Raw genomic sequence first — 27086 nt, 5'->3', positions numbered from 1 at the left:
CCCTAGTCGTGGATCACTCGGCCTAACTATCCCTAGTTAGGGCGGGCTGTGACAAAATGCTAGCTACATATTATAAATATAGACATAGACATTGAGTATATTAATATATGTATATATATATATATATTAATTTATTTCTTACGTAATATACATAAATTCATTTTTTTTGTAATATATAAGAATTTATTAAGTTTAAAGTTTACAACAATTGCTATATGTAGTTCAATGGCAATGGAAGTTTATTTAGTGCTATTATGCCTTGAAGTCAAGGGTTCGAACCTTGTCTCATACAAAAATTTTTATTTGTCTTTCTTGAAGTATAAGCTCGATTGTGGGCTCGATTATGGGCTCGATTGTAGGCTCGCGAACACAGCTCGATTGTGGGCTCGCGAACATGTTCGATTATCAACGAATCCGAACATGTTCGCGAGCCTAACGAGCTGAGCACTACAAAGCTCGGGCTCGGCTCGATAAAATTATCGAGCTCGATTTTAGGCTCGAGCTCGGCTCGTTTATTATCGAACCAAGCTTCGAACGAGCTTTTTTCGAGCCGAGCTCCGAATAGCTCGCGAATAGCTCTGTTTGTTTACAGCCCTATTCACAACTAGTTGAATTCACAGCCAAAATTTAATTCACAACCAGTCGAATTTACAACCAAAATTTAATTCACAACCAGAATTTTTTGGTTGTGAATTCACAACCAAACGAATTCACAACCAAAATTTAATTCACAACTAGATTTATGTTGGTTGTGAATTCACAATCAGTCGAATTCACAACCTGAATTTAATTCACAACTAGAATTTATTTTGGTTGTGAATTCGAGTTTTAGTTGTGAATTCATAGATTTGATTGTGAATTCAACAATATTAAGTTGTGAATTTATCGAGCTGGTTGTGAATTTAAGAACATTAAGTTATGAATTCATCGAGCTGGTTGTGAATTCATAGATCTAATTCTGAATTTAAAAACATAAAGTTGTGAATTCATAAATCTAGCTGTGAAATTTAGAAAATTAAACCTACTAACATAAAATCTACCACAAATGAATTCTTGATTAAGTGAAACATTAATAAATCAATTAAGCTGTAGGCTTTTGCATACTAATCAAAAACATCAAACCAACAAAATCTCCAGGCATCAAACCAAGAATATTAATTTGACTAATCTCCCTCCTCACACCAAATCTTCTACAAACAGCCAACAAAATTCACAAACAAAAGTTCAAGAAGATTTACAATATTCACAAACAAAATTTCAGATATGCTTTTACAAGGAAAGAGAGAGAGAGCGAGATAAGGAAAGAGATTATAGATCTACAACATAGTACACATATTCAAGCATCATCTAATTCATCGGGGCTGCAGAACTCAGCATCGGAGGAGAATCGGAGATGCCGCGTCCGGCGGCGCAGATTGAGTAGAGGCAGAGAGCAGCGGCGCCGTGTTTGCACAGCGGGGATGTTGCGCGCCATGTTTCTCGACCCCCTCATCCTCCACGTCGCAGACTTCCCCACCAAAACCATCTCAATCTCCAGCATCGCCGACCCGCCGCCACCGGCTGTCGGAGGCGCGGAGACGGACGGTGAAGGAGAGGTAATCGACGAAGGAAGAGCTGGCGGCGAGAAAAAGGCCGTAGGAGAAGGCGATGAGGACGCAGGAGCCGCCGCCGCCATTTCAAGCACTCCAGATCTCCAGATCTCCGGCGATCGACGGCAACGCCACTTCAAATATTGGAGCTCGAAGTCGGAATCAATGGATTCGGTGCTCTAACACACCGATTGATGAATCCAAGGAATCGAGATCGCCGCGCGACGACGACGGCCACGGCACGCACACTTTCACCACCGCCGTCGGATCCATCGTCTCTGGCGTGAGTTTGTTTGGTTACAGCGGCGGCGCAGGGACGAGATCGCCGGCGATCCGAGCTCGAAGGGAGGGAGGGAGGGAGAGAGAGAGAGAGAGAGAGAGAGAATGGGGAAGGGAGTTGACTGTGAGGGAGAAGAGAGAGAAGAGAATGAGAGAAAAAGAGAGAGTACATATTTTTAAAGGGGGGTATTTCTGTCTTTTCAATCAAAAAGTGGATAGTTTTTATTATTTTTATCTTAGTGGACAATTTTTATCTTTACAATATGAAAGTGGATAGTTTTATATATTAACTCAATAAAATATACGTGCCTGCAAATGATAATTGAAATTTAGAAAAAAAAAATTATATATTCCTTTCGTCCTACAAATTACTTTATATATATATATATATATATATATATATATATATATATATAGAGGAATGTTATGCTACATACCTTATGTGAGCACCACTCACGTTTAGCCATCGTTAGCATTATCTTTTTTGTTTTAGACATTTATTTTTATTCTAATACTTCATAAATCGTTATTAGGATCATTAATTTTATAAATAACATAAAAATCAAAGTCTAATTTGTTCTTTTTATTAATTATTTGAAGTTAAAGGGAATATGAACAAATCGGACTTTGATTTATATTATATATGATAGGTTCCCCTAATATATTTCTTTATTTATTTTTACTTTTCAATCTTTCATTATTCTTGACTCTAAAAAAAGACCTTTCACTATTCTCAATATTAATTACATATTCTCACCATTCTCAATATTAATTATAATATTTTTATTATTATTTATATAATTAACAACTTTTCTTTAAAATTTATATCGTTTCCTACTAGAAAGTTATTTGGGGGACATGTGATAATTTAATGTTATAAAATGATTAATGCGTCAATATTGTGTGAGAGAGAGAGAGGTGTTGATAAAATATTGCTACTATTTTTACTTGAATTGCATAACTTGTAGCTCAACTACAATTTGTAGTTGAATTGCATGAAAATGTCTATTCTTCTTCTGTAAACGTCTGTAAGTAGGCGCGGATGCAAAAAAATAAATTAAAATTGGGGTTGTATTTTTTCTAAAATCAAATTCGAGCTCGTCAATTTCCTAGTACTCTCCCTCCGCGTTCACCAATTCTTGATCCATTTTACCATTTTAGTTTGTCCACCAATTCTTGACCGACCCATTTTATTTTTAATAAATTTTTTACTCAAAATAAAGTGAGACCCTAATTCCATTCATATATAATATATTCTACAATTTTTTTAAAACTCGTATCATTATGAAACGGGTCAAGAAATGGTGGATAAGAGTGATAGAGTATTTGTTTTGGTGATGGGGACTTCTGCACTGTAATTCGTACAAATACTTATTTGACAATTTTATTAGAATTATAAAAGAAAAATAATTAATGCTTGGTCTGGGCTTATTTGTCTGTACTTTTACAAATGTTTGATATGATTATAATAATATAATTATAATGTTAATTTTATCGAAGTGTCGACTTACTAATTTGAAATATCAAGATGCCCAATTTTCTATTCATGGTGATCACTGATGCATGGTTATCTCCACTGAGAAAAGTTGTGGGATTCGGCAAAATAAAGATCCTTTACAAGATTTTGCTAAAATATAAAGATACCCTTTTCCAGAACTGCTTATTAGTTTGATTGACGTTGGATAAGAAACATGCCCTGATTTAAAAAGAATTTTTGTTTTGGACAAAAATTATTTTTGCAAGAAAATCCCACCATTTGAAAATTTCTTTTTTCTTTTATTTAATTCGATGGTGATGTTACCTTCTACAAAAGATTAATAGAAAATAATGAAAGGACATTAAGGGGGTGTTTGGTTTGGTGGATGAGATAGATAAAATGGATATGATTGGAGGGGTGATTAAATAATCCACCCAACAATGGGGCCGGATGATTAATAATCATTCAATTAGTTGATTAGATGTCTAATCATGTAAATCAAATACTTAATTAAGATAAATTATTTTATCAATCATGAGCCTAATTATGTAAATCAAATACTTTAGTAGCAATATATATCCCATGAAATTAGTAACTTTTTTTTTTGGATGCCTCAAAATGTAGTCCATCTAAAGAAAGGGATAAAAAGAGACTTAAAATCAGATTAATTTTTTATAACTAAAACTTCAAACTTATTTAGAAGTGAGTGAAGAAGTGACAAGCAGCATGCTTAAAATTAATTAAACATGCATACCATATGATCATATGCTTATTTAGAAGTGAGTGAAGAAGTGTGCGACCATTGATTTAATTGTAGAGTAATTAACGGATGATACCATATATCTCATGTTCGAGTCAACCATATGATTTAATTTTATAATTATATGATCAACAACCAACCAAAATTAATTAAACTTGAGACATGAGAATCTTTTCACGAGTGCTTCCAATTCAAGAACGACAATTGTAAAGGGACTAATTAATTAATTTAATCCTTCTAATCCTTCTATATTTTTTTTATGGAAACTACGATCATTTTATTTTAATTAACTTTTCTTTTATCAATTTATATAAGGGTAACAGACAGAATGCCTTCATTTTCTGGTGGATCAATATTGCGAAAAAATTCTACATATTCTGGTAGAACATACTTTTACTAATTAAAGATTATATATCAAACCCAATTTGCTATATAAATTTCGTGACAGATACAAGTTAATTGGTCCGTAAAATATGTTAATATATAGATGAACAACACATACCACAGCATCAGAAATCATACATCAAATCATGGAGTTGAACACTCCAACATTCATAGCTCTACTTTCCTCTGTCCTCTTCCTCTTGATGTTTCTCAAATTGCGACTAATCTCAAAATCCGTAACCAGTTTGTGTGTCTACTCACACATCCCAGGTCCCAAAGCACTCCCTCTCATCGGCCACCTGCATATGATGCTACGCGCCACCGCGCCCCACCACATGTTCAGAGATCTCGCCGCCAAATACGGGCCCCTGATGCATCTACAGCTGGGCGAACTTGACTTCATCATTGTCTCGTCGGTCGATATCGCGAACCAAGTGACGAAAACTCACGATGTCAAGTTCGCCAACAGGCCCACGGGGCTGGTGCCGGAGTCGCTCATGTATAATCTCATCGACATCGTCTTCTCTCCCTACGGCCACCACTGGCGCCAACTGCGGAAGATCTGCACGCAGGAGCTCTTGAGCGCCCGACGCGTGCAATCCTTCCGCCACATAAGAGAGGAGGAGAGCATCAACCTGTGCCAATGGATCGCCTCTCGCCAAGAATCGCCGGCCAATCTGTCGGATAAGCTATACCTGTCGTCGTACGATGTTGTGACTAGGGCGGCGGTGAAGGCCAAAACTGAAGAGCGCGAGATGGTGGTTGCGGTGTTCATGGAATCTCTCAAGTTAGGGTCGGGATTCATGTTGGCCGATCTCTATCCTTCCATCAAATTATTACCGTTCATCACAGGAGCCCACTTCAAAATCCGACGGATGCGTCGCAAAATAGACAAGCTGCTTGATGCCATCATTGCTCAACACAGAGTAGCAAACGCAAGCACCAACACCAACACCCACATCCATGATGATGATAAATTTGAAGATTTTGTAGATGTTCTCCTCAAATTCGAACGAGATGGGAGTCTAACTACCGACAACATCAAAGCACTCCTAGTGGTATGTGCTTTTCTTAGACCAGAACCGTTATAAACTATAATTAACTTATAATTTACGCAATTAGCATATATAACTGTTTTTCAGATTTTAAGCTAACTAGTTTACATACTTAACTGAAAAAGTAACTAACTCATTTATATATACTATATCTTAATGGAGTCACTTTTCAATTATGGAATTGATAAGAAAACTAGGACTACTCTTTTTGACTTTTCAAAAAAAAAAAAAAAAAAAAAACTAGGAATATTATGATAATTAGAAATATAAGAAACTATAATAAATTTATAAATTTATTAGTTTCTTATATATATATATACTCCCTCCGTCCACCAATGTCACGACCGGCCTTAATTAAGGATAATTAATCCGGGAAAACCATGACTGGGGAAGGGAAATTAAGAAGCGGGTTTAGAAAGGGGTGCATAAAAGAATACTCAAAGAGCTTGAATACGCGTGAAATATTCCTTAAAAAGGAAAAGGCATAGTTCGCATAAAAATGGTACTCAAAGAACTTGTATACGCGTTATATTCCTTAAAAAGGAAAAAGGCATCGTTAGGGGCTTGGCTAAAATATTATCAGAGTTTGCAACGGAAGGCGTAACTGAAATAATCAGTGTTTACAGCGGAATGCATAACTGAGATACATGTATGAAGACATGTATCCTTTCTGAGCCTACTTTAAGTTCGACAAAAACTCTACTCAGCAACAACACTTCATCGCCCATCACAGCTCAACCTGCACAAACATAAACATCGAAGGGCTGAGTACAAGAGTACTCAATGGGCAGTGCCAAGCATATAACATAATATCAACAACAAAACACAACTTCGCATAAGAGGCATAAGTTTCTTTCAAATCCTTTGCTCATTAAACATTTCCATATTCATAAACAGCATGAGCGCATTCTTCATCATTAACAATCATCAACACGCATCGTGTCGTGGAGAAGGCCTTCCCCAACGAACACGGGCATCGCACCGTGAGAGGGGGCCTCCCTCAGCGGTCACGGCATCGTACTATTGAGGGAGGCCTTCCCCAATAGACGCTGTAACACTGGCATACTGGCATACTGGCATCGCGCCGCGAGAGAGGCCTCTCTCAGCGGACACGGGCATCGCGCCGTGAGGAATGCCCTCCTCAACGGACACGGCATCGTACTGTTGAGGGAGGCCTCCCCCAACAGACGCAAGCATCAAACATAAGCATAAACTTATCAGCGTAAAGCATTCAAGCGTAAATAAGTGTAATCAAGCGTAAATTACATAGGGCGTAAATAGTATAAACAGCATAGCGTAAATCATTTAACGTGCAGCATAATAAAGCTTAACTCATTTAAGCGTAATAAAGCATACCATACTTGAATATCCAATTTGCATTTTAAAGCATAACATTTGCATAGCATTTTATTTACGCGTAAGAAATTGCCCACCTGATAGCAAAGTTTTGCTAAGGTACTCTAACTCCTTGTGTAGTTCTTACTCTTGTGCTTGACCTTAATCACGAGAATATAAAATAAGACATTGCCTCGAGGAAAATTCTTAATTAATGAGAAAGCGTAATTTAACTATGCATGAATCTGGTATGCATGAACTAATACTCTGAGCGATAATCGGGAATTCTACTATTAATCCTCGTTAATAGATTTAACTAATTCTCATCTAACGCGGTCGAATAAAGCTGTGATTCTTCCTTTCCCATCGGAATATTCTAATTGTAAAATAAATCTCGCATTTGTACTTGATTGAAAAATGACTAACTCGGCTTTAAACGAGGTGTGACCTTGTAGAAACTATCGGGCTTTTCGATAGAACATAATTACTAATATAATCTCAAATAATTAATAGGCTCAAAAGAGAGTAGCCAATTAATTAAATAAAACGAGTAGCTTAACTCAAATAAATAATGGCAGCTCAAAATAATAATTTGGCCTTAAGGAAACAATAATATAAGCTCAATAATTAAGAGGCTCAACAAGGCAGCCTGATAATTAATTAAGTAGAAGTGGGCCTGAATAAATAGTACGAAAGCCCAATCGAAATAATTCATTGGCTTAAGTAATTAAATAAATCTTGGCCCAATGAATAAATAATGAATAGCTGGGCTAAGTTAAATAAGTACGCAAGGCCCAGCTGCAATTAAATAAGCCTCGGCCCAAAGAAATAAAATAATAAGGCCGATATTAAAATAAGGTCTGTTGGGCTCAAATAAATAAATCATGTAAGGCCCAACTAAATAAAATTTCAGTCCATAATTTAAAATTAGCCCAAGAATAGAATGAATTATTCTGAGCTTAAAATTAAATAAAACTCGGCCCAAGTGATGAATTAAACTGGCCCAATAAAATATAAATGGGATTAGAATAATAACCCATCATAAATATATGCATCAGCCCAACTCCTTAAATTAATTCAAGCCCAATAAAAATAATGAGAAGGACCAATTAAATTAAAGACTGGCCCATTTCGAATTTATAAGTGAAGCCCAAACTTTTTCTTAAATAATTCGACCCAGTTCGAAATTATTATATGGAAGCCCAAAACCATTTAAAAATCGGCCCATCACTTATTAAAAATCGGCCCAAGACTCGGCCCAAAATAAAGAAATAGAGGCCCAATTCGAATTAAAGTTGAAGCCCAAGACATAGCCCAACTTAACAAAAGGCCCAAACCTTTACTTCTCCTCCCCCTCGCTCGGTTATCTCTCTCTCAACTCTCAAACCAGCCGACACTCACCTTCTCTCTCAAACCAGCCGCACGCCTCTTCTCCCTCTCACTCTCGACTCGCCTTCACACGAGGCGTCCGCCGCCGCGACTTCAGCCGGCGTCATCTGTCGACGCGCCTCAGCCCCGGCGCCGTCCTCTTTCCTCCCCTAACATCGAGCCCTGATTCTCAAGGAATCAGCGCTGCTGCTGCTGCTACCCTTTCGAAATTGGGCGATCGGTCGCCGTCTGGGAGCGGCGTTGCTCCGGCCTGGAGCCCGTCGGCCTCCTCTCTTTCTCCTCCCCTGAGGTTTCAAACTCCGACCTTCATCTCAAATCCGACCGCAGGACCCAGATCGAGCCCTATCTTTCGATTTCCAGGCCGCCGCTGTTCCGCGTCTCCGTCGAAAACTGACGGCTGGTCGCCGTTCCAGAAAAGTAAGAATCGCCGCCGCCGAGCAGCTGCTGATCGGGGTTCAGTGCCGATTGGCTTCGTTCTATTCCAGTTTGGTAACTCCGCAACCGCTGTTCTTGGGTCTTGATGAGGCCGTGTGAGTTCAGCCCTGTCCCGACCATCGTCGTCGTCCCCGTCGGGCTGTCAGCCCTTTCTCTCAAAGCTAAGTCTTTTTCTTACTCAATTATCTCGGTTCATGTTCAGTTGGTAATGGTCTGGGAAAAACTCTCATAGTTTGTTGTTCTAGAGTGCAGCCTGTTTGTGAAGTTTATACTTTCTATTGTACGAAATATCTAGGCTATTTGATGTAGATGAACTGTGATATGCTAGATATGGATGCAAACTGAATTGAATATTTGGGATATCAAATTACCTTGAGTATTTTGTGTTGGTAGCTGCTGTTGTTGATAATGAATTCAATGGGGAAGGAACTGAAATTGCAATTATTGTTTCCTCAACAAATGCAGAAAGAACCAAGTATGGAATGAAGAAAACTTAGGCCAAGACTTACCTCTCGATACTTGGCAGCAGGAATTAACTTCTCTTCATCTCCCTTTCTGGTGCTTAGTGTATGAGAGAAGGAATGAATGGAGGTGAATGGAGGAAGGTTGCTGCTGAATTGTTTGCTTGAAGAAGTGTTGGCTAGTAGCCTTCAAGAATCGAAGATGGTGGGGAGAATGTAGTGGAGGAAAGCAAAAGGTGGTGGGCAAAGGATTGTAGTGCACACTTTTCCTTTTCTTTTATCTTGCTTTGCAACATTTTGTTTTTTTTTAAAACTCTCTCTTTCGTGGTCGTGGTGGAACGTTGGTGCCAATTGAGTGGAGTTGGTGGTGATTACATAATGGGGATAGTTGGTAGTGAAGTGGAAGAGTAGGTGTAGTGGTGGGGAAGCAAATGGTGGTGGAATGGAGTTGGTGGTCGGCTCTTTCCTCTCCATTCTCTACTTTTGAATTTTATCTCTTATTGACTAATGTGCCTACACTTGAGTGAAGGCATTAAGTGAGCCACGTAGAGTCCAATCCTTTGTAATATATTAGACGATTTTCCCCAAGCTGGGAACTAGACTGTAATCTGTGAACTGTAAATAAATACTGGCTTCGATTTTAAATCATCGTATTTCTGTATCTGCTTGATATCTTTTTCCTTACCTGCTAACTTGATAAACTGTAATATAACTTAAATTAAATCCGTAGATTTAATCTGCGTTGCAGTCGGAATAATTCCTCGACTTCTAATAGTACTAGTAAAATATAACTGCTTCTGTTTCTCGATTAATAAATAACATGACTTTGTTAAGTCAGTTATAACTTGGAAATAATAATTATTGAATGGCTCAATAATCCTCGTCGCGTTTTTCTCATACGTAAAAAAAATATAAAGCTAAAATAATATCTCCGTCTCTAAAAAAAAATATCAGGACCATAAACTGGATTTATATATAATAATTGCATTTACTAGTTTTAATTATAAATAAAAGAGCGGGCTACTACAACCAATCAACTACCTATTTGATGGTCGGCACGGAAATTAAGAAAGTTGAAAAAGGTGATGTGTAAAAGACTAAAAGGGTAGTGTTAATATATTTTGATTACTTTTACTTACTAATCTTTCATTAGCTATTTGACATTATTTTAATGCATTGACTTATTAAAGTGTTCTTTTTTTTATAAGCTAGTATTTCTTTCTTTCTTTTTTACTCTTTAATTAAATAAACTGAAAACTGGAAAATAAATAAACTGAAAATTCAGAAAATAAATAAACTGGAAATAAATAAATAAATAAACTGAAAATTCGAAAATAAATAAATTAATTAATTAAAATCTGAAAAATTATTTTTTTTAGAAAATAAATAAACGTAAAGTTCAAAAATAAATAAATAAACTGAAAATTCAGAAAATAAATCAAATGGAATTAAATAAATAAATAAAATGAAAATTCGAAAATAAAAAAATAAACTGAAAATTCAGAAAATAAATAAACAGGAAAATAAATAAACTAGAAACAAATAAATGAATAAATAAACTAGAATTAAAATTTTCAGAAAATAAATAAATAAATAAACTGAAAACTGAAAAATAAATAAACTGGACATAAATAATTTAACTGAAAATTCGAAAATAAATAAATTAATTAAAATCTGGAAAATTATTATTTTAGAAAATAAATAAACTGGAATTAAATAAATAAATAAACTGAAAATTCGAAAATAAATTAATTAACTAATTAATTAAAATCTGGAAAATTATTTTTTTAGAAAATAAATAAACTTAAAGTTCGAAAATAAATAAATAAACTTAAAATTCAGAAAATAAATAAACTGGAAATAAATAAATAAACTGAAAATTCAGAAAATAAATAAACTGGAAATAAAAAAAACAAATAAACTTAAAATTCGAAAATAAATAAAAAAATAAATAAACTGAAAATAAATAAATGAATAAATAAACTGGAATTAAAATTTTCAGAAGATAAATAAATTAATAAACTGAAAAATGAAAAATAAATAAACTGGAAATAAATAAATAAACTGAAAATTTGAAAATAAATAAACTGAAAATTCAGAAAATAAATAAGCTGGAAAATAAATAAACTAAAAATAAATAAATGAATAAATAAACTGGAATTAAAATTTTCAGAAAATAAATAAATAAATAAACTGAAAACTGGAAATAAATAAATAAACTGAAAATTCGAAAAGAAATAAACTGAAATTCAGAAAATAAATAAACTGGAAATAAATAAATGAATAAATAAACTGGAATTAAAATTTTCAGAAAATAAATAAACTGAAAATTGAAAAATAAATAAACTGGAAATACATAAATAAATAAACTGAAAACTAGAAAATGGAGTAATTTTTTTAAAAATAAATAAACTGAAAATTCGAAAATAAATAAATTGGAAATAAAATTTTCAGAAAATAAATAAACTGGAAATTTAAAATATCCTACTCCATTTAATTAACATCAAAATTGGATTAAGTAGACAAGTAATGGTACAGTGTGGTGGGTCCAATTGGTAAAGTGTAGTAATTTAAAAAGTAAGGGAGAGTATATATGTTCAAAAAGCAGAGTAGGTAGTTAATTGGTGGACAAAATTTTAGAGGCAAATGAGTAATTGATTGGTAGACGAAGGGAGTATATAATAGTTCTAATCAATATCTACAATTAAAAATGAATTTATTTTGTAATTTATTAAGTTTCTACTCCCTCTATCCTACTATAACCGGCATGTTTTCTTAAACGAAAAAAATTTAACCCTTAAAAAGTGTAGGTCCTATCATTTTTAATCAATTTACATCTTGTTCTTAATTTGTGTGTCCAAAACTTTTTGATGGTCATACACTATAAAAAAAGATTCATTAGTGACATGAGACTTTGTAGCTATTATGTGTGTCATAAAAATTAGTGACATTTGATGATGTAGACAATCACTAATAGTAACACTTTCAAACGCCACTAATATTTATGACACGAATACTAGTTACCAAGTCTCGTGTCACTAATAGATAGTATTACTTTTTTTGTAGTGATAGTTGTTATTATATCATCTAATACTCTAGAAAGAGTTTTTTGTAATTAAATATGGAAGTATGAGTCATTATTACATACTCTAGTGACTTTTAAGAAACTAGTAAATTTTATGATATGACATACACATAGATATTATTCCATTTCAGGATATGTTCGTTGGAGGAACTGACACGTCAGCCACAACCATAGAATGGGCAATGTCCGAGATGATAAGAAACCCTAGCAAACTCAACAAGGCTCAAGAAGAAGTAAGAAAGGTTTTCGACGACAAGGGATACGTAGATGAAGACAAGTTTGATGAGCTGAAATACCTGAAATTAATCATCAAAGAGACACTGAGATTGCACCCAGCATTGCCGCTTTTAATCCCGAGAATGAGTTCCCAGAGATGTGAAATCAATGGATACGAAATCCCAGCAGGAAGCAGAGTGATCGTGCATGGATGGGCACTAGGAAGAGACCCCAAGTATTGGAACGATGCAGACAGGTTTACACCGGAAAGATTCGAGGAAAGCTCCCATGATTTCCAAGGGAGCAATATGGAATACATACCCTTTGGGGCGGGAAGAAGAATCTGTCCCGGCATGCTGTTCGGGCTGGCCAACGTGGAGTTTCCGCTTGCTATGCTTCTCTATCATTTCGATTGGAAAATGCCAAATGGGATGAAAGGTGAAGAATTGGATATGACGGAGGCCTTTGGCGCCACTGTTAATAGGAAACACCCTTTGTGTTTGATTCCCATTGTTAAGCGACCTTTGCCTGCGGCTCCTTAATTGACTGGTTTAGGGAGTGTTCGCTTTAGGTGATAATGTAATCATATATATATAATGTAATCTAATTTAGCGCTGAAAATAAATGCCTCTTTTTGATACACAAAAACTTGGATACAACCGGGCCGTATCGTACAACCAGATTGACCCGCATTCAGACCGTAACTCACATTCTGATCCGAATTCGTATCCTGACTCAAATCGTGTAAATGACACGATTCGGTTATACAAATGACACCGCCTATAATTGACACTATTCGGTTATATAAATGATACTGTAACATTTTAAAATGTTATAATGTCATTTAAGATATTATAGTGTCATTTACAATCTTATAGTGTCAATTACAGGAAGTGTAATTTATATTTCTGAATAATGTCAATTATACACAGTGTCATTTACAAAGTTATAGTGTCATTTGTATAATAGAATAATGTCAATTACAAATAGTGTCATTTAAATAACCGAATAGTGTCATTTACATAATTTGGGTCAAGAAGCGAGTTTGGATCAGGATGCGGATCAGGATCTGAACACGGGCGGATTCGGGGGGGCTACGGGGGGCTGAAGCCCCCTCCCAATTTTTGAGGGTTTTTTTTAATAATTAAATATAGATGTATATATATATATATATATTTTATATATTTATATATATGTATATGTGTATATAAATAAGAAATAGAAGAAAAAATATAATACATTATTTATAGTATATTCAACTATCCATATTAATTATTTGACATTGTACATTGATTTGTTACATTTATGTTATTTTTATCCTATTTTTTTTCTTATTTAATCTTTAATGTTGAATTTGAGTCTATTCTAAAGTTAAAAGTAAAATTACTAATTATTAACAATGAAAGTTAGTTTATTTGTTTAGAAAATGAAATATAATTTTTTTAAAGAATGCATAAAAGTATGTTTTTGTATGCTTTCAATCTACTTGATATTGAATTAATTAAATTGCAAACAATTATATACTATATTAAGTGATTGTTAAAAATATGCATGAAAATGAAGTGTACGAAATGTTCAAAAAAATTTGCTTCGGGGGCTCCCACCCCCGAATTCCCGTGCAAATGTCGTCAAACGTCGTTGATCAAAAAATTCAGCCCCCCCTAATCTCAAATTCTGGATTCGCCCCTGGATCTGAAGGTAGGTCAACTTCATTGTATGGCACACCTAGTTGTACCCATGACCACCTCCTTTTGATACGTAAATGCTCCATTTCCTCTATTTATATTTGGTTGATTATTGACTTTCTTTTTCTTCTATCTATATATCGCTATTTCTATGTTAAAAAAAAAAAGTTTATTACTATAAGTTTGATCTTTCTCTACAACGCTATCACTGCGGAATTGAAAAGACTCGCAGTCTATACGTATGTGAGAGACTTTCTGAGATTACGAATATGCATTCTCTCTTCACTTAGGATCGAGGAAAGAATACAGACAAGCTTAACTATTCTTATTATATATGGATTAATGACTCTAATTATGAATTATAATAAATTTTGAACTAATAAAGTCTACATTAACCTTCTAATTATCCCATGATTATAATAAGTTAATGATTGCGACCATCAACGCTAGTTAATTTTTGTCTATACTCAGCAAAGCATCTTCCCTTCCCGCTGGGTTAGATTTTCTAATAAAACTAGTGTTTTACCCGTGCGATGCACGGGATTACATATGTTGTTAAAGTTTTATTGTAACATTCTCGAAGACATTTTTGTATAATCTCTAAAATAAATGAGTTTTAAAAATATTTTATTATACAATTGTTATACCAATTATATTACTACTAAAATATATTTAATACTATCATTTTTAATTACATAAAAATCAATGTAAAAATAATAATACATGAAAAGACAATTGGAAACTTCTCATCTTATTATTATTGGAAAATTTCCTTATATACAACATTTGTAGTAGACGAACATTCTACTTTGTCTTCATTACATATCAAGATTTCAGACCCCTTCAACTTGTCTTCCATCATTGCAAAGTACAGTTTTGACTACTTTGTGATAAACCACACCAATTACATCTACATATATAAATGCATACCAATAATGTAGATATATCAAAATGTTGAGTTTATAAAAATATGAATTTTGAGATTATCAATTGAATATGCATGTATAAGGAAATAATGAAATAAGCACATTACCAAATAACATATTGTCATTGCAATGGAGGCCACTTCTTCAAAACTTTTAAAGTTAAATAGTTGGCGTGGAAAACCTTCTTCATAAATTTCAACTATATGACTACTATTAATAAATTTAATATAATAGACATTTGTCGTTGTTCTATACTTTTTGTTAGAATCATGCATCACCAAAAAAAATTTTATGGCATAAACACTGTCTTCTTTCAAGATATGTTTGAACTTGGGGATCAACGTGCGATCAAGTGTAGCATGGATGCGGTCACCCTATATTAAAAAAACAAATAAATTAGAAAAACATAATAATGTTGCAAAAATGCTTAAATACGTAAAAGTTTAGTAAATAGAGAATTTTTACCCCACGATCATGAAAAATACACTCATAGCTGATAACATTGTTGGTGCTTTGAGATGAGCGGTTGTATGCACGCACAAGTCTCATTTTAATTGTAGATCTGACATTATTTGGTTACAAGTTTTTTACTAAAGACCACATGGTCGACATGCTTGTGATTAGAGAAATGATGAATATCAAAATGAGAAGGGAGTGTAAGTAAAATTTTAACACGAAAAGTTAGTTTATATAGGCCATGGGGACAGGGACGGATCCTGAATTTTTTTTTTATTATGGGGGCACAAAATATAAGCATGCTATAAATATAAAATACGTTAAAAAAATTATACTACATAATAATTAAAGTCTATTAAAATTAAAAATACGAGTTTCATTGCCTTAAATATTTTCATGATCAACAATCAATTTTTTTTTCTCAATATATATAATCACACTATCAATTATCCATTTATCTCTTATCTGACTGCGTAGACGATTCTTTATGAAATTCATTGCAGAAAATACCCTTTGAAACTAAGTATATATTTATTGGAGATTGAAGATTTAAAACTTTACTTCTTTGTTATATATTTTAATCAATTATATATATATATATATATATATATAATATTAAATTTAACTAAAAATATTGTGGGGGCACGTGCCCCCGTGCCGGGGAACGTAGATCCGTCTCTGCATGGGGATGCACATTTCATGGGAGATATATATGAAACTTATATATTTAATATTAATATATTATATTAAATGAGATGCTTTGACAATGGAGTTGATTTTGGTTTGATATAATAAAAATTTGCTGCATTTTTGGAGATATATAAGAAATGTTGTCAAATTACACATTTCACTCTATCACCCTCTCTATCTCTCTCTCTCCCACAAATTTGACGCCATGTATACCTTGAAATAAGGCTTCTTCATCGTCTGTTTAGCTGTGAAGTTCATACAAAAAATTCCATTGATCATGCATACCAATCCCTTTGTTTAGCGTATAAATCAGTAAGAATTAATATGAAATATATATATATATATATTTCAAAATTTATATAAATTCACACTGAAAAATATTGGTGACTTTAAATTTTAAATATTGGATATTTATATAAATTTATCTAAAAAAATATAAATTTACAAAAATAAAGGATATTTTTCACAAAACTATAAATTGCATGATATAAAAGAGCACTGTATAGATTGTAGCAAGTGGGCCCCGCAACTTATATATATCATCCTATGAATTAGTGAACTTTCTAAATATAAATCAACTTTCCAAAAATAGATTGAGTAAAAGAGCGGGAATTTTTTTTGCTAGATGGACCAGCTTTTATATATGTATAGATGCCATCTGCCTTTCTTTTGCATTGATTGTGTAAGTAATTATATTAGATAGATATAACATTAAGAATAGCGTTGAATCTCTGTTAGCTGTTCAAAATATATGTCACGCGAATCAAGATTGAAGATGCTTTTTTCCGGCATTATTAAATTTAATTGCACTACTTTCAACCACACAGTTTACCATATATATTAATCACATATATGCAGGAAATTAATAAACAAAAGAAAGAACAGCAAAATGAATCAATAAACTCCAAAATCGAAAACATTTAAGGGAAAATATTGCATACATATTATATCATGACTCTAGATTAAAATTGCTTCATAAAAAAGTTGTACTCCTTCCATCCCATTATTAATTGCTCACTATTTAATTTTGAACAATAAAATAAATGAAAATATAAATACAAATTGGTTAAAAGTAGTAGAGTCTACATCTTTTAAAGGATTAATTTTTTCATTACAAAATAGATCACTTATAATGAGATGGTACACAGTGGCGAGATAGTGTACAATGGAAACTCGACAACTAATTAATAATGGGACAAAGGGAATAATCGATATTCCAAATTTAAAATTGAAGTGGTTGGGTCGTACTATTTTAAATTTCCTACAAATCATAACCTTATGTAATGTCCAACTTTTTACTTAGTTTTAAATTGTATAAAAGCGTAGCTCAATTGGTTAGACGTCATCACAGGGGAGGAATAAGGAACTATTATTGATCATCTTTTCAAAGAAAAAAAATTGTTGCGAGGGGAATCTAATATATATTGGTCATGCTTAATTTTTATATTGTTAGATTTGAGAGAGTTCGTAATTGCGCCTGTTGTTAAAACAATGAATTAGAGCCTTAAGATTTGAAAGAAAAAGTAAATTTTGCTTTCATGTTTTGTGCCAAATTATGAAGTAAATTATAGGCATGTTTATTTTGTGATTCTCTAATTGTTGGGTTTTGAAAATGGAAGTGGGCTGAGATACTATGTGTTGGGCCCATGGTCTGGTTCAAACATTTGATAGAGCAGCTGTTGCCCAGTCTTGTGTTGAAGCTCAACAACGTTTGTTAGCGAAATGAGTTATCAAGTATAAGTCAACTACAATAAATTTTAAATCTAAAGACATCATAGGCAACTTAATTGAACATTTTTTTATTTTTTGAAACGCTTGAACATATATAATTTATTATACATTAATTTTTGTCATAACTATTATGTTATCCACATTGAAAGGCATCGTTCAATGACTGATTCCGAAAAGTGAGGCATATTTCGTTTATCTATACTAATGGAAAAAAAGCATTGGTCACAAATTGCCTATTTTACCCTTAGTAAGGTTATTTTTTGTGTATTATATATTAATGTTTCCAATCACACAAAATCAGCAGCAATTATATATTAATTGTTTTTTTTTCAAACAAAAACTTAGAATTTGAAGGATTATACAAAAAATACTAGCTCAAAATTATTCAGTTCATTAAATGTTTAGAAGATTAACTTGTAGTATTATTTTTATTTAAGGTAAGTAAACCGCCCCTGAAGATATTGCTTGTATATTTTATTTCCCACCCTTTTATTTCTCACATTCTCAAAATGAATTATTTTAAATTTGCAATAGTCTTATTTGTAGATCATACAAAGATCAATGATGCAGATTAGTTTTTAGTTATTAATTAATAAGAAAGGTTTTTATTTGTAGTTGCGTGTTTTATTCATTAAGTTGATTTATAAATAATTCTATTTTTAATTTTAGTTCTAAATGTTCCATTATATTTCCTCATTTCTATATTTTAGATGTGGGAGAAAGGGATAAAGAGATGGAGGATATGTCATCGGAGGAGATAAAATAGCTATATTTTAACTCTTACTTTTAAATATAAAGACATTATAGACAACTTGAACATATTTTTTTGTAGTGATGTTTGTCATAATTATTATAATATCCACGTAAAGCGCATCATTCTATGACTGATTCCGAAAAGTGACGCAAATTTCGTTTATTTCATAAAATAACTTGAAATTGTTAACGGCAGTTTATTTTGTATAATTGATAAGATGTATGATTGAGTATTTGTATCCTCAAATGTAAAATTATTCTAATCTCCCCCATTCAATGGGATAAGAATCAAGGCAAAACTAGCTTAAATGATAAGAATAATCAATATCTTTGGGATATCTCAAAGTTTCAATCCATCAAAATAAATAAAGAATTAGCCTCTATTTTTATCTATCAAACTAATCCTCCAAAATAAGGTATTATAGCTCTATCATCACTTAATTAATAATAATCTCGAGATCGTTGATACGAATTTTTCTTTTGTCTATGTCCAATTTAGAAGTTGAATCCGGCACCATCAAAGGTCCAAATAAAAACAAAAATTCTCAACCGTACTTTATAGGTTTAATTATCTTTCATCTTTTTTTTCTTCAATTAAAATTTTTTATGCAATAATTTAATTTTTTTAAGTATTGCCTAGAGTTTATTAATTCTGTCTGATTAGGATATATAATTATTTTTTATTATTTAAAGTTGGTAGTATTAGGTTAAAATAAAAACTAATTTTAAAATATTTTTACTAGGAACAATTCACACCATTTTATTGAATGAATTCATGTGGTCCTTTGTTTGAATCTCATAAAGGGTGGTTTTTTATTTATTTTTTATTCATCACTATTCATATCCAATTTATCACATTATTTATCCCATTAACTCACTAAGAATATCTCAATATATAGATACTCCAATACAAGAGAAATCATACATTAAACCATGGAGTTTAGCATCCCATCAACACTCATAGCCCTTCTTTCGTTTCTACTCTTTCTCTTCTTGTTTCTCAAATCGCGACGAATTTCATTATCCGCAAACAATTACTCACACATCCCAGGTCCCAAAACACTCCCTCTCATCGGAAATCTGCATCTGATGCTACGCGCCACCGCACCCCACCACATATTTAGAGATCTCGCCGCCAAATACGGGCCGTTGATGCATATGCAGCTAGGCGAACTCCACTTCCTCATCGTGTCCTCCGTCGACCTCGCAAACCTAGTGCTGAAAACTCAGGACATCAACTTCGCCAACCGGCCCACGTGGCTGGCGACGGAGACGATAGCCTACAGTTCCTCCAACATCGGCTTCTCCCCCTACGGCGACTACTGGCGCCAGCTGCGGAAGATCTGCACGCTGGAGCTCCTGAGCGCGCGCCGCGTGCAGTCCTTCCGCCGCATAAGGGAGGAGGAGAGCATGAATTTGTGCCAATGGATAGCTTCACGCCACGAATCGCCGGCCAACCTGTCACATAAGCTTTACTTGTCGTCGTACGATGTTATTACGAGAGCGGCGCTCAACGCTAAAACCGAAGAGCGTGAGATGGTGGTTTCACTAATCATTGAATCCTTAAAGTTAGCGACAGGATTAATGTTGGCCGATTTCTATCCTTCCATCAGATTACTGTCGTTGATCACCGGAGCCGAATTCAAGGTCCGACGCTTGCATCGCAAATTAGACAAGTTGCTCCATGGCATCATCGAGCAGCACAGAGCAGCAGCCAACGACGATGATCCAAAGTTTGAAGATTTTATAGATGTTCTCCTCAAGTTTGAAGAAGATGGGGGTCTAACTACTGACAACATCAAAGCAGTTGTGTTGGTATGTGATTTTCTTTCTTACCAACAGATCCAATCGTTGTGCTATAAGGCATCAGTCTCAGTTAATGTTAGCTAGTAATTAATTTTTATTTTACGTGACATTTATAGAAATACTACACCAAAATAATACCGCACCCTTTCCATTTCAGGATATGTTCTTTGGTGGAACTGACACGTCAGCCACAACCATAGAATGGGCAATGTCAGAGCTGATAAGAAACCCTAGCAAACTCAACAAGGCTCAAGAAGAAGTAAGAAAGGTTTTCGACGACAAGGGATACGTAGACGAAGACAAGTTCAATGACCTAAAATACCTCAAATTAATCATGAAAGAGACTCTGAGATTGCACCCGGCGTTGCCGCTTTTACTGCCTAGAATGAGTTCCCAAAGATGTGAAATCAATGGATACGAAATCCCAGCAGGAAGCAGAGTTATCGTGCTCGGGTCTGCTCTGGGAAGAGACCCCAAGTATTGGAAAGATGCAGACAAGTTTATACCGGAGAGATTCGAGGAGAGCTCCTATGATTTCCAAGGGAGCAATTTAGAATACATACCCTTCGGCGCGGGAAGGAGAATCTGTCCTGGCATGCAGTTCGGGCTGGCCAACGTTGAGCTTCCGCTTGCTATGCTTCTCTATCATTTCGATTGGAAAATGCCAAATGGGATCAAAGGAAAAGAATTGGATATGACAGAGGCCTTTGGTGCCACTGTTAATAGGAAACAGCCTTTGTGTTTGATTCCCATTGTTAAGCGACCTTTGCATGCGCCTGCTTGACTGATTTAGGGAGTGTTTACTTTGGGTGATACAGTTTTTAAATTTGATCATGTAATCATATGTGTTCTCGATCGTCAGCCTAATTTATCGCTCAAATTAAATGCTTCTTTTGATATATAAATAATCCATTTCCTCTATTCAGGCTTTACTTATGGCTTATAACTAAACCATTGTTACTTGTGAGAGATTCTCTACACCCCTATCATTACGGTTATTGAAAAAACTCATAGTCTGTAGACTACGATATTTTTACCGAACTATTGTGTATGTTAAAGAATTTCAGAGATTAGACTACAGTATTCAGCATAACTAGTATACGCCCAATCGTGCAATGCACGAAGGATATCGAAATTAAACGACAAATTTTTTAAATAAATAAATATAAGCATTATGATTCAATACACACACATATATAATATAAATTATATGTTAAATAAATAAATATGATAAAAATATATCGTATCTAAATATCTCGATCAGATTAAATCCACTGATCGAGATACTGAGGCAAAAAATTCAACTAATGAAATTGATCGAAACTTTTGGTGGAACCCAAACCTAACCATGCACCATCAAAATTAACAAAAATAAGTCCAATACAAACCCACGATTTCGCGTGCATGAAAGATACACACATGACATGTGGCTCATTTTTATGTCTTTTCAAGCACCAAAATACATCCACTTCAATAATTTAATAATTTATATGGTTCACATATCAATTTCTAGGGTTACAAAACCTGCGCAATTCTCATCGGAAACGACCATTGATTTATTCGATTTTCTATCAACGTACGAATGCTTCATTCTTGACGGTACGTGACGAACCAAGGATGATTGTTGATAAATTTCATATGGTTTGATTGGAAGATCAACCATGATTTCTGACGGAGAATGCGTTTGATGAATCTTAGGATGAGGAAATCAGGTGAACTTATTATTTACCGACATTGCTTCTGCCTCTCCGCTTCTTCTTAAGCATCACTTCTTCTTCTTCTTCTCATCAAAGAAATATATAGACATAAATTGATTGTTAAGGAGATGAGTATAATTGATAAGGAAATAATGTCAAAAGGATTTGTATTTATAAAAGACGATTAAAGGTTACCTTTGGAGATTTAACTATCTTCTTCGAAAGTTCTTGGATTTTTGGATTGGTAAAATTATTGCATCATATCGGAATTGATTTCTAGAAAAAAAAAATCATTTTTTTTAATTATCACTAAACAAATCAAGTCCAAATCTGATTGAAAGCAATAAGAATTAAAACTGAATAGAAGAAATTATAGACATGCATATTACAATAATTGAGTGAGAAACAATAATATGAAAGAAATAGTATAAATCGAAACTTAAAAAGAAAAATAGATGAAACTTCATTTGACATTTCAACAATAACCTTACTTACCACGAATGCATGCTTGTCTTATGCTATTTATAAAGCAAAAAAAAGGGTCATTACTTTTTAAAATAACTGATGATCACATAATTATTTATTATGATCATTTAAAAGAAACTGTAAAAAATGGCGCAAATAATAATAATAATAATAATAATAATAATAATAATAATAATAATAATAATAATAATAATAATAATAATAATAATAAACTGCTTATGAATTGAGTGTTCATATAATAAATAGTTGGTGCAACTTTTTTATACAAACTATAAATGTTTACGGGTGATAGACTGATAGTGGGTTAATGTTGTGGGCTAGTGGGATTTAGTTAATTACATGTAAGTTAAAATATGGCGTTAAATGTGAGTGTAAACTTCCGTTAAATAATTAGTAAGATCTGTTAAAAATTTAACGCCGTTAAACTGCTTCTTTATATAATATATATATATAGATGAATCAATCGATCAACTCCAAAATCGAAAACAGTGGACTGTAGACTAAATGAATCAATCAACAGCAAATTTAAAATTAAAGTGGTTGAGTCTCTTACCATTTTAGATTTCCTACGAATAGTAAACTTATGTAATGCCCAACTTTTTACTTGTTTTAAATTGCACAAAAAATAAATTTGTTGCAAGGGGAAACTCGTTTGGTCATGCTTAATTTTTATATTACTAGACTTAAGCAAGTTCGTAGTTAGAAAATGCGATTTCGAATTTATTTAACAAAAGAATTTGAAAGAAAAAGTAAAGTTTGTTTTGGGCCAAACTATAAAATAAATTACTGGCATGCTTATTTTGTGGGTAATTCTATTCATAGCCCCTATTTTACTCCACATAGCCTCTCATATTAAATAATAATAAAAAATAATTATAAATTTACTGTTTTATTCAAATCCGTGTGTATTGTATAGCCTCAATTTAAGAGAAAACCCCCCTCATCTTCTTAATCAAATCCGTGTGTTGTATATGTTAGTAAAAAAATGGAAGTAGGCTGCCACCAACCTTCTTCACCAACCACCTCCACCATTTTGCCACCTACCACCATCTGCCACCTACCACCTCTCATCCCCTATAAAATCCTTCCTCGCAGCAGCATCACAATACACCAAATACAACTATCAAACAAAGCTTTCAGCTAAGAAAGATAGAGAGAGAAATAGAGAGAGAAAATTCTTGTGAGAGAAAACTTCAGTGTGGAAGTTATACACGAGTGATAAAAGTGAGTTGAGAGATAGCTTCTGCGTAGGCATATACAAAATACAGTGTGGTATTTTTTGTTGTACTCCTCCTTTTGAGATTCTCTAATATATTGGTGTGGGTCCGTGGACGTAGGCAGTTTGGCCGAACCACGTTAAAAATATCGGTGTCATTTTTTCTTCTCGTTTCATATCGGTCGATATCCACAATATTGAGTCACACTTGATCCCGGGCGGAATTAGTTGCGTCTAATTTCCTAACAACTGGTATCAGAGCCACGTTGGTGGCGAATTTTTTTTTCTTGCGCTGGTACTATTCACGTGAATAGTGAATTCGTGAATAGTGAATTTTGCGAACAGTGTTTCGTGCGCAACGGTAATTATTCTTTTAAAATTCTTAGTATGCTCTGTGGTTGCAGTGTAAACTGAACCGCCACATCAGAAACGAATTTTTTGAGAAAATTATCGTGTTTTTTGATCGAGTGGGAGCAATGTCGACAGACGATAAAATTTCCAAAATGGAGAAATTCAATGGTGTGAATTTTGGATTTTGGAAAATGCAAATGGAGGATTACTTGTACCAGAAGGACCTGTATAAGCCCTTGAAGGAAAAGCCAGTGGATATGAAGGACGACGAGTGGGAGGTGCTTGATCGAAAAGCACTCGGCGCAATCAGACTGACCTTATCAAAGTCAGTCGCCTTCAACATAAAGCATGAGAAGACAACAGCGTCTCTCATGAAAGCTTTATCCAGCATGTACGAGCAGCCGTCTGCAGCAAATAAAGTTCATTTGATCAAGAAATTGTTCAATATGAAAATGACGGAGAGCGGAAGATTTGGAGAACATTTGAACGAGTTCAACGAAGTGACGGACCAACTTACCACGGTGGACATCGAATTTGATGATGAGGTCCGGGCTTTGTTAATTCTTGGGCAGTTACCTGAGAGCTGGAATGGCACAGTCACGGCCATTAGTAGCTCTGCCGGTAAGTCCAAAATGAAGTTCGATGATGTCGTGAGCATGATCTTAACCGAGGAGATCCGGAGGCAGTCAGATGTAGTCTCCACTTCAGGTGCCGCTTTAAATGCAGAAAGCAGAGGCAGAAACTCAAACAGAAGTCAAGGGCGTGGACGGAGCAAGTCAAGGAATGGCAGGCAGAGCTCCAGGATCCACAAGAATTCCAACAAATCAAAGTCTGTTGAATGTTGGAACTGTGGTCAGGTCGGACACTACAGAACGCAGTGTAAAGTACCTTCAAAGGGAAACGAGACAAAGACCGAAGCCAATGTTGTGGCTGAAGAAGAAGGCGATGCCTTGATATGTTCCATGGAGAAAAGGGCCGAGTATTGGGTCATAGACTCTGGAGCATCTTTCCATGCCACCTCGAATCGAAATTCCTTCATAAATTACATGTCGGGAAATTTCGGAGAAGTATATCTTGGAGATGATCATCCATGCAGCGTGGTGGGCATAGGAGAAGTACAGATCAAACTCAATGGATCTGTATGGAAATTGAAGGACGTGAGACACATTCCAGAGTTGAGGAAGAACTTGATCTCCGTCAAGCAATTGTCAAGAGAAGGATGTGATACACACTTCTCTGGTGATTATTGGAAAATCACTAAGGGCGCAATGATTCTTGCACGTGGCAAGGATACTGGAAGCCTATACACAACGATGAATGCGTGTGTGACAATTGCAGTTGCTGATAGCAAGAAGAATGCAAATCTGTGGCACCAAAGACTTGGGCACATGAGCCAGAAAGGGCTCAAGTATATGCATTCGAAAGGGAAACTACTAGAGCTTCAGTCTGTTGATATAGACTTTTGCGAAAGTTGTATCTACGGGAAGCAGAAGAGGGTGAGTTTCAATACCAGTGGTAGAACTCCGAAGCAAGTAAAGCTTGAGTTAGTCCACACAGATGTTTGGGGCCCAGCAGCAGTTTCATCAAATGGCGGAAAGTCTTACTTTGTGACTTTCATCGATGACCACTCAAGAAAGGTGTGGGTTTACTTCTTGAGACACAAGTCAGAGGTGTTCGAGGCGTTCAAGAAGTGGAAGGCCATGGTGGAAAATGAAACTGGCTTACGGATAAAGAAGTTGAGATCCGATAATGGTGGAGAATACGAAGATATGGCGTTCAAGAAATTTTGTTACCAGGATGGCATCAAGTTAGAAAGGACGTTGCCAGGGACACCACAACAAAATGGAGTTGCAGAACGCATGAACCGGACGTTGACAGAAAGAGCTAGGAGCATGAGGATACATGCAGGACTGCCAACACAATTTTGGGCAGAAGCTGTCAACACAGCGGCATATCTCGTTAACCATGGGCCATCTGTACCATTGGAGTACAGAATACCTGAGGAAGTTTGGAGCGGCAAAGAAATTAAACTTTCTCACTTGAAAGTATTTGGTTGTGTCGCGTATGTACACATTAGTGATAATGCCAGGAGTAAGCTCGACTCCAAATCACTAAAATGTACTTTCATTGGATATGGTGGAGATGAGTTCGGGTACCGTTTTTGGGATGACAAAAACAGGAAGGTCATTCGAAGCAGGAATGTCATATTCAATGAAAATGTGATGTACAAGGACAGGAATGCAGTGCAGTCCACCGACACAACAAGTGACGATCCAACATACGTTGATCCAGATGATACTGCAGAGTGCAGTACATCAAAGCAAACAGATGAAGGTTTGCAGACGGAGGAGCCCAACTCTGAGGCTGATCCACCACAGTCTCCAGTTCCAGCTCCAACTCCTATACCCAGGAGGTCATCTCGACCTCATGTTCCAAACAGGAAGTACATGAATCAAATGTTACTGACCGATGCTGGTGAACCTGAATTCTATGAAGAAGCATGTCAAGTCGGAGATTCTGTCAAGTGGGAGCTTGCAATGAAAGAAGAGATAAAATCTCTTATCTCTAATATGACGTGGGAACTAGTTGAGTTGCCCAAAGGAAAGAAAGCTCTACACAACAAATGGGTGTACAGAATCAAAGAAGAGCATGATGGTTCAAAGCGATATAAGGCAAGATTGGTAGTCAAAGGTTTCCAACAGGAAGAAGGAATTGACTACACAGATATCTTTGCTCCGGTTGTAAAGTTGACAACAATCCGATCGGTCCTGAGTATTGTTGCAACGGAGGACTTGCATCTAGAGCAGTTAGATGTGAAAACTGC

The 27086-nt window shown here is 34.7% G+C and overlaps 2 protein-coding genes and 1 long non-coding RNA gene across 3 annotated transcripts; 2 read left to right on the top strand and 1 right to left on the bottom strand.

Annotated features, from left to right (window-relative positions):
• The first annotated feature begins 4597 nt into the window (after window positions 1–4597).
• On the top strand, window positions 4598–13071 carry LOC130990149 (cytochrome P450 71D10-like). Its single transcript, XM_057914363.1, has 2 exons — window positions 4598–5547; window positions 12381–13071. Exons 1-2 carry the CDS (start codon window positions 4636–4638, stop codon window positions 13005–13007), a joined length of 1539 nt encoding a protein of 512 aa, XP_057770346.1. The 5' UTR covers window positions 4598–4635; the 3' UTR covers window positions 13008–13071.
• LOC130990156 (uncharacterized) lies at window positions 6048–7043 on the bottom strand. Its single transcript, XR_009090856.1, has 2 exons — window positions 6978–7043; window positions 6048–6283 (listed from the first exon to the last, which is right to left on the bottom strand). It is a non-coding gene; the product is annotated as an uncharacterized LOC130990156 (long non-coding RNA).
• Window positions 13072–19577: 6506 nt separating the features above from the next.
• LOC130990145 (cytochrome P450 71D10-like) lies at window positions 19578–21433 on the top strand. The gene is made up of 2 exons (XM_057914352.1): window positions 19578–20521; window positions 20670–21433. Exons 1-2 carry the CDS (start codon window positions 19640–19642, stop codon window positions 21294–21296), a joined length of 1509 nt encoding a protein of 502 aa, XP_057770335.1. The 5' UTR covers window positions 19578–19639; the 3' UTR covers window positions 21297–21433.
• Window positions 21434–27086: the final 5653 nt, after the last annotated feature.

The sequence above is a fragment of the Salvia miltiorrhiza genome, chromosome 1 (genome assembly GCF_028751815.1).
Source record: "Salvia miltiorrhiza cultivar Shanhuang (shh) chromosome 1, IMPLAD_Smil_shh, whole genome shotgun sequence".
Lineage (NCBI taxonomy): Eukaryota > Viridiplantae > Streptophyta > Magnoliopsida > Lamiales > Lamiaceae > Salvia > Salvia miltiorrhiza.
The sequence above is the reverse complement of the archived record's forward strand: the minus strand, read 5'-3'. Positions and strand labels throughout refer to the sequence as shown.

What these genes read in the sequence shown, in the direction of transcription:
- LOC130990145 (XM_057914352.1), top strand. Translation starts at nt 19,640, where the DNA reads ATGGAGTTTAGCATCCCATCAACACTCATAGCCCTTCTTTCGTTTCTA. An exon ending in ACATCAAAGCAGTTGTGTTG is followed by an intron (nt 20,522 to 20,669) that starts GTATGTGATTTT and finishes TTTCCATTTCAG; the next exon opens with GATATGTTCTTTGGTGGAAC.
- LOC130990149 (XM_057914363.1), top strand. Translation starts at nt 4,636, where the DNA reads ATGGAGTTGAACACTCCAACATTCATAGCTCTACTTTCCTCTGTCCTC. An exon ending in ACATCAAAGCACTCCTAGTG is followed by an intron (nt 5,548 to 12,380) that starts GTATGTGCTTTT and finishes ATTCCATTTCAG; the next exon opens with GATATGTTCGTTGGAGGAAC.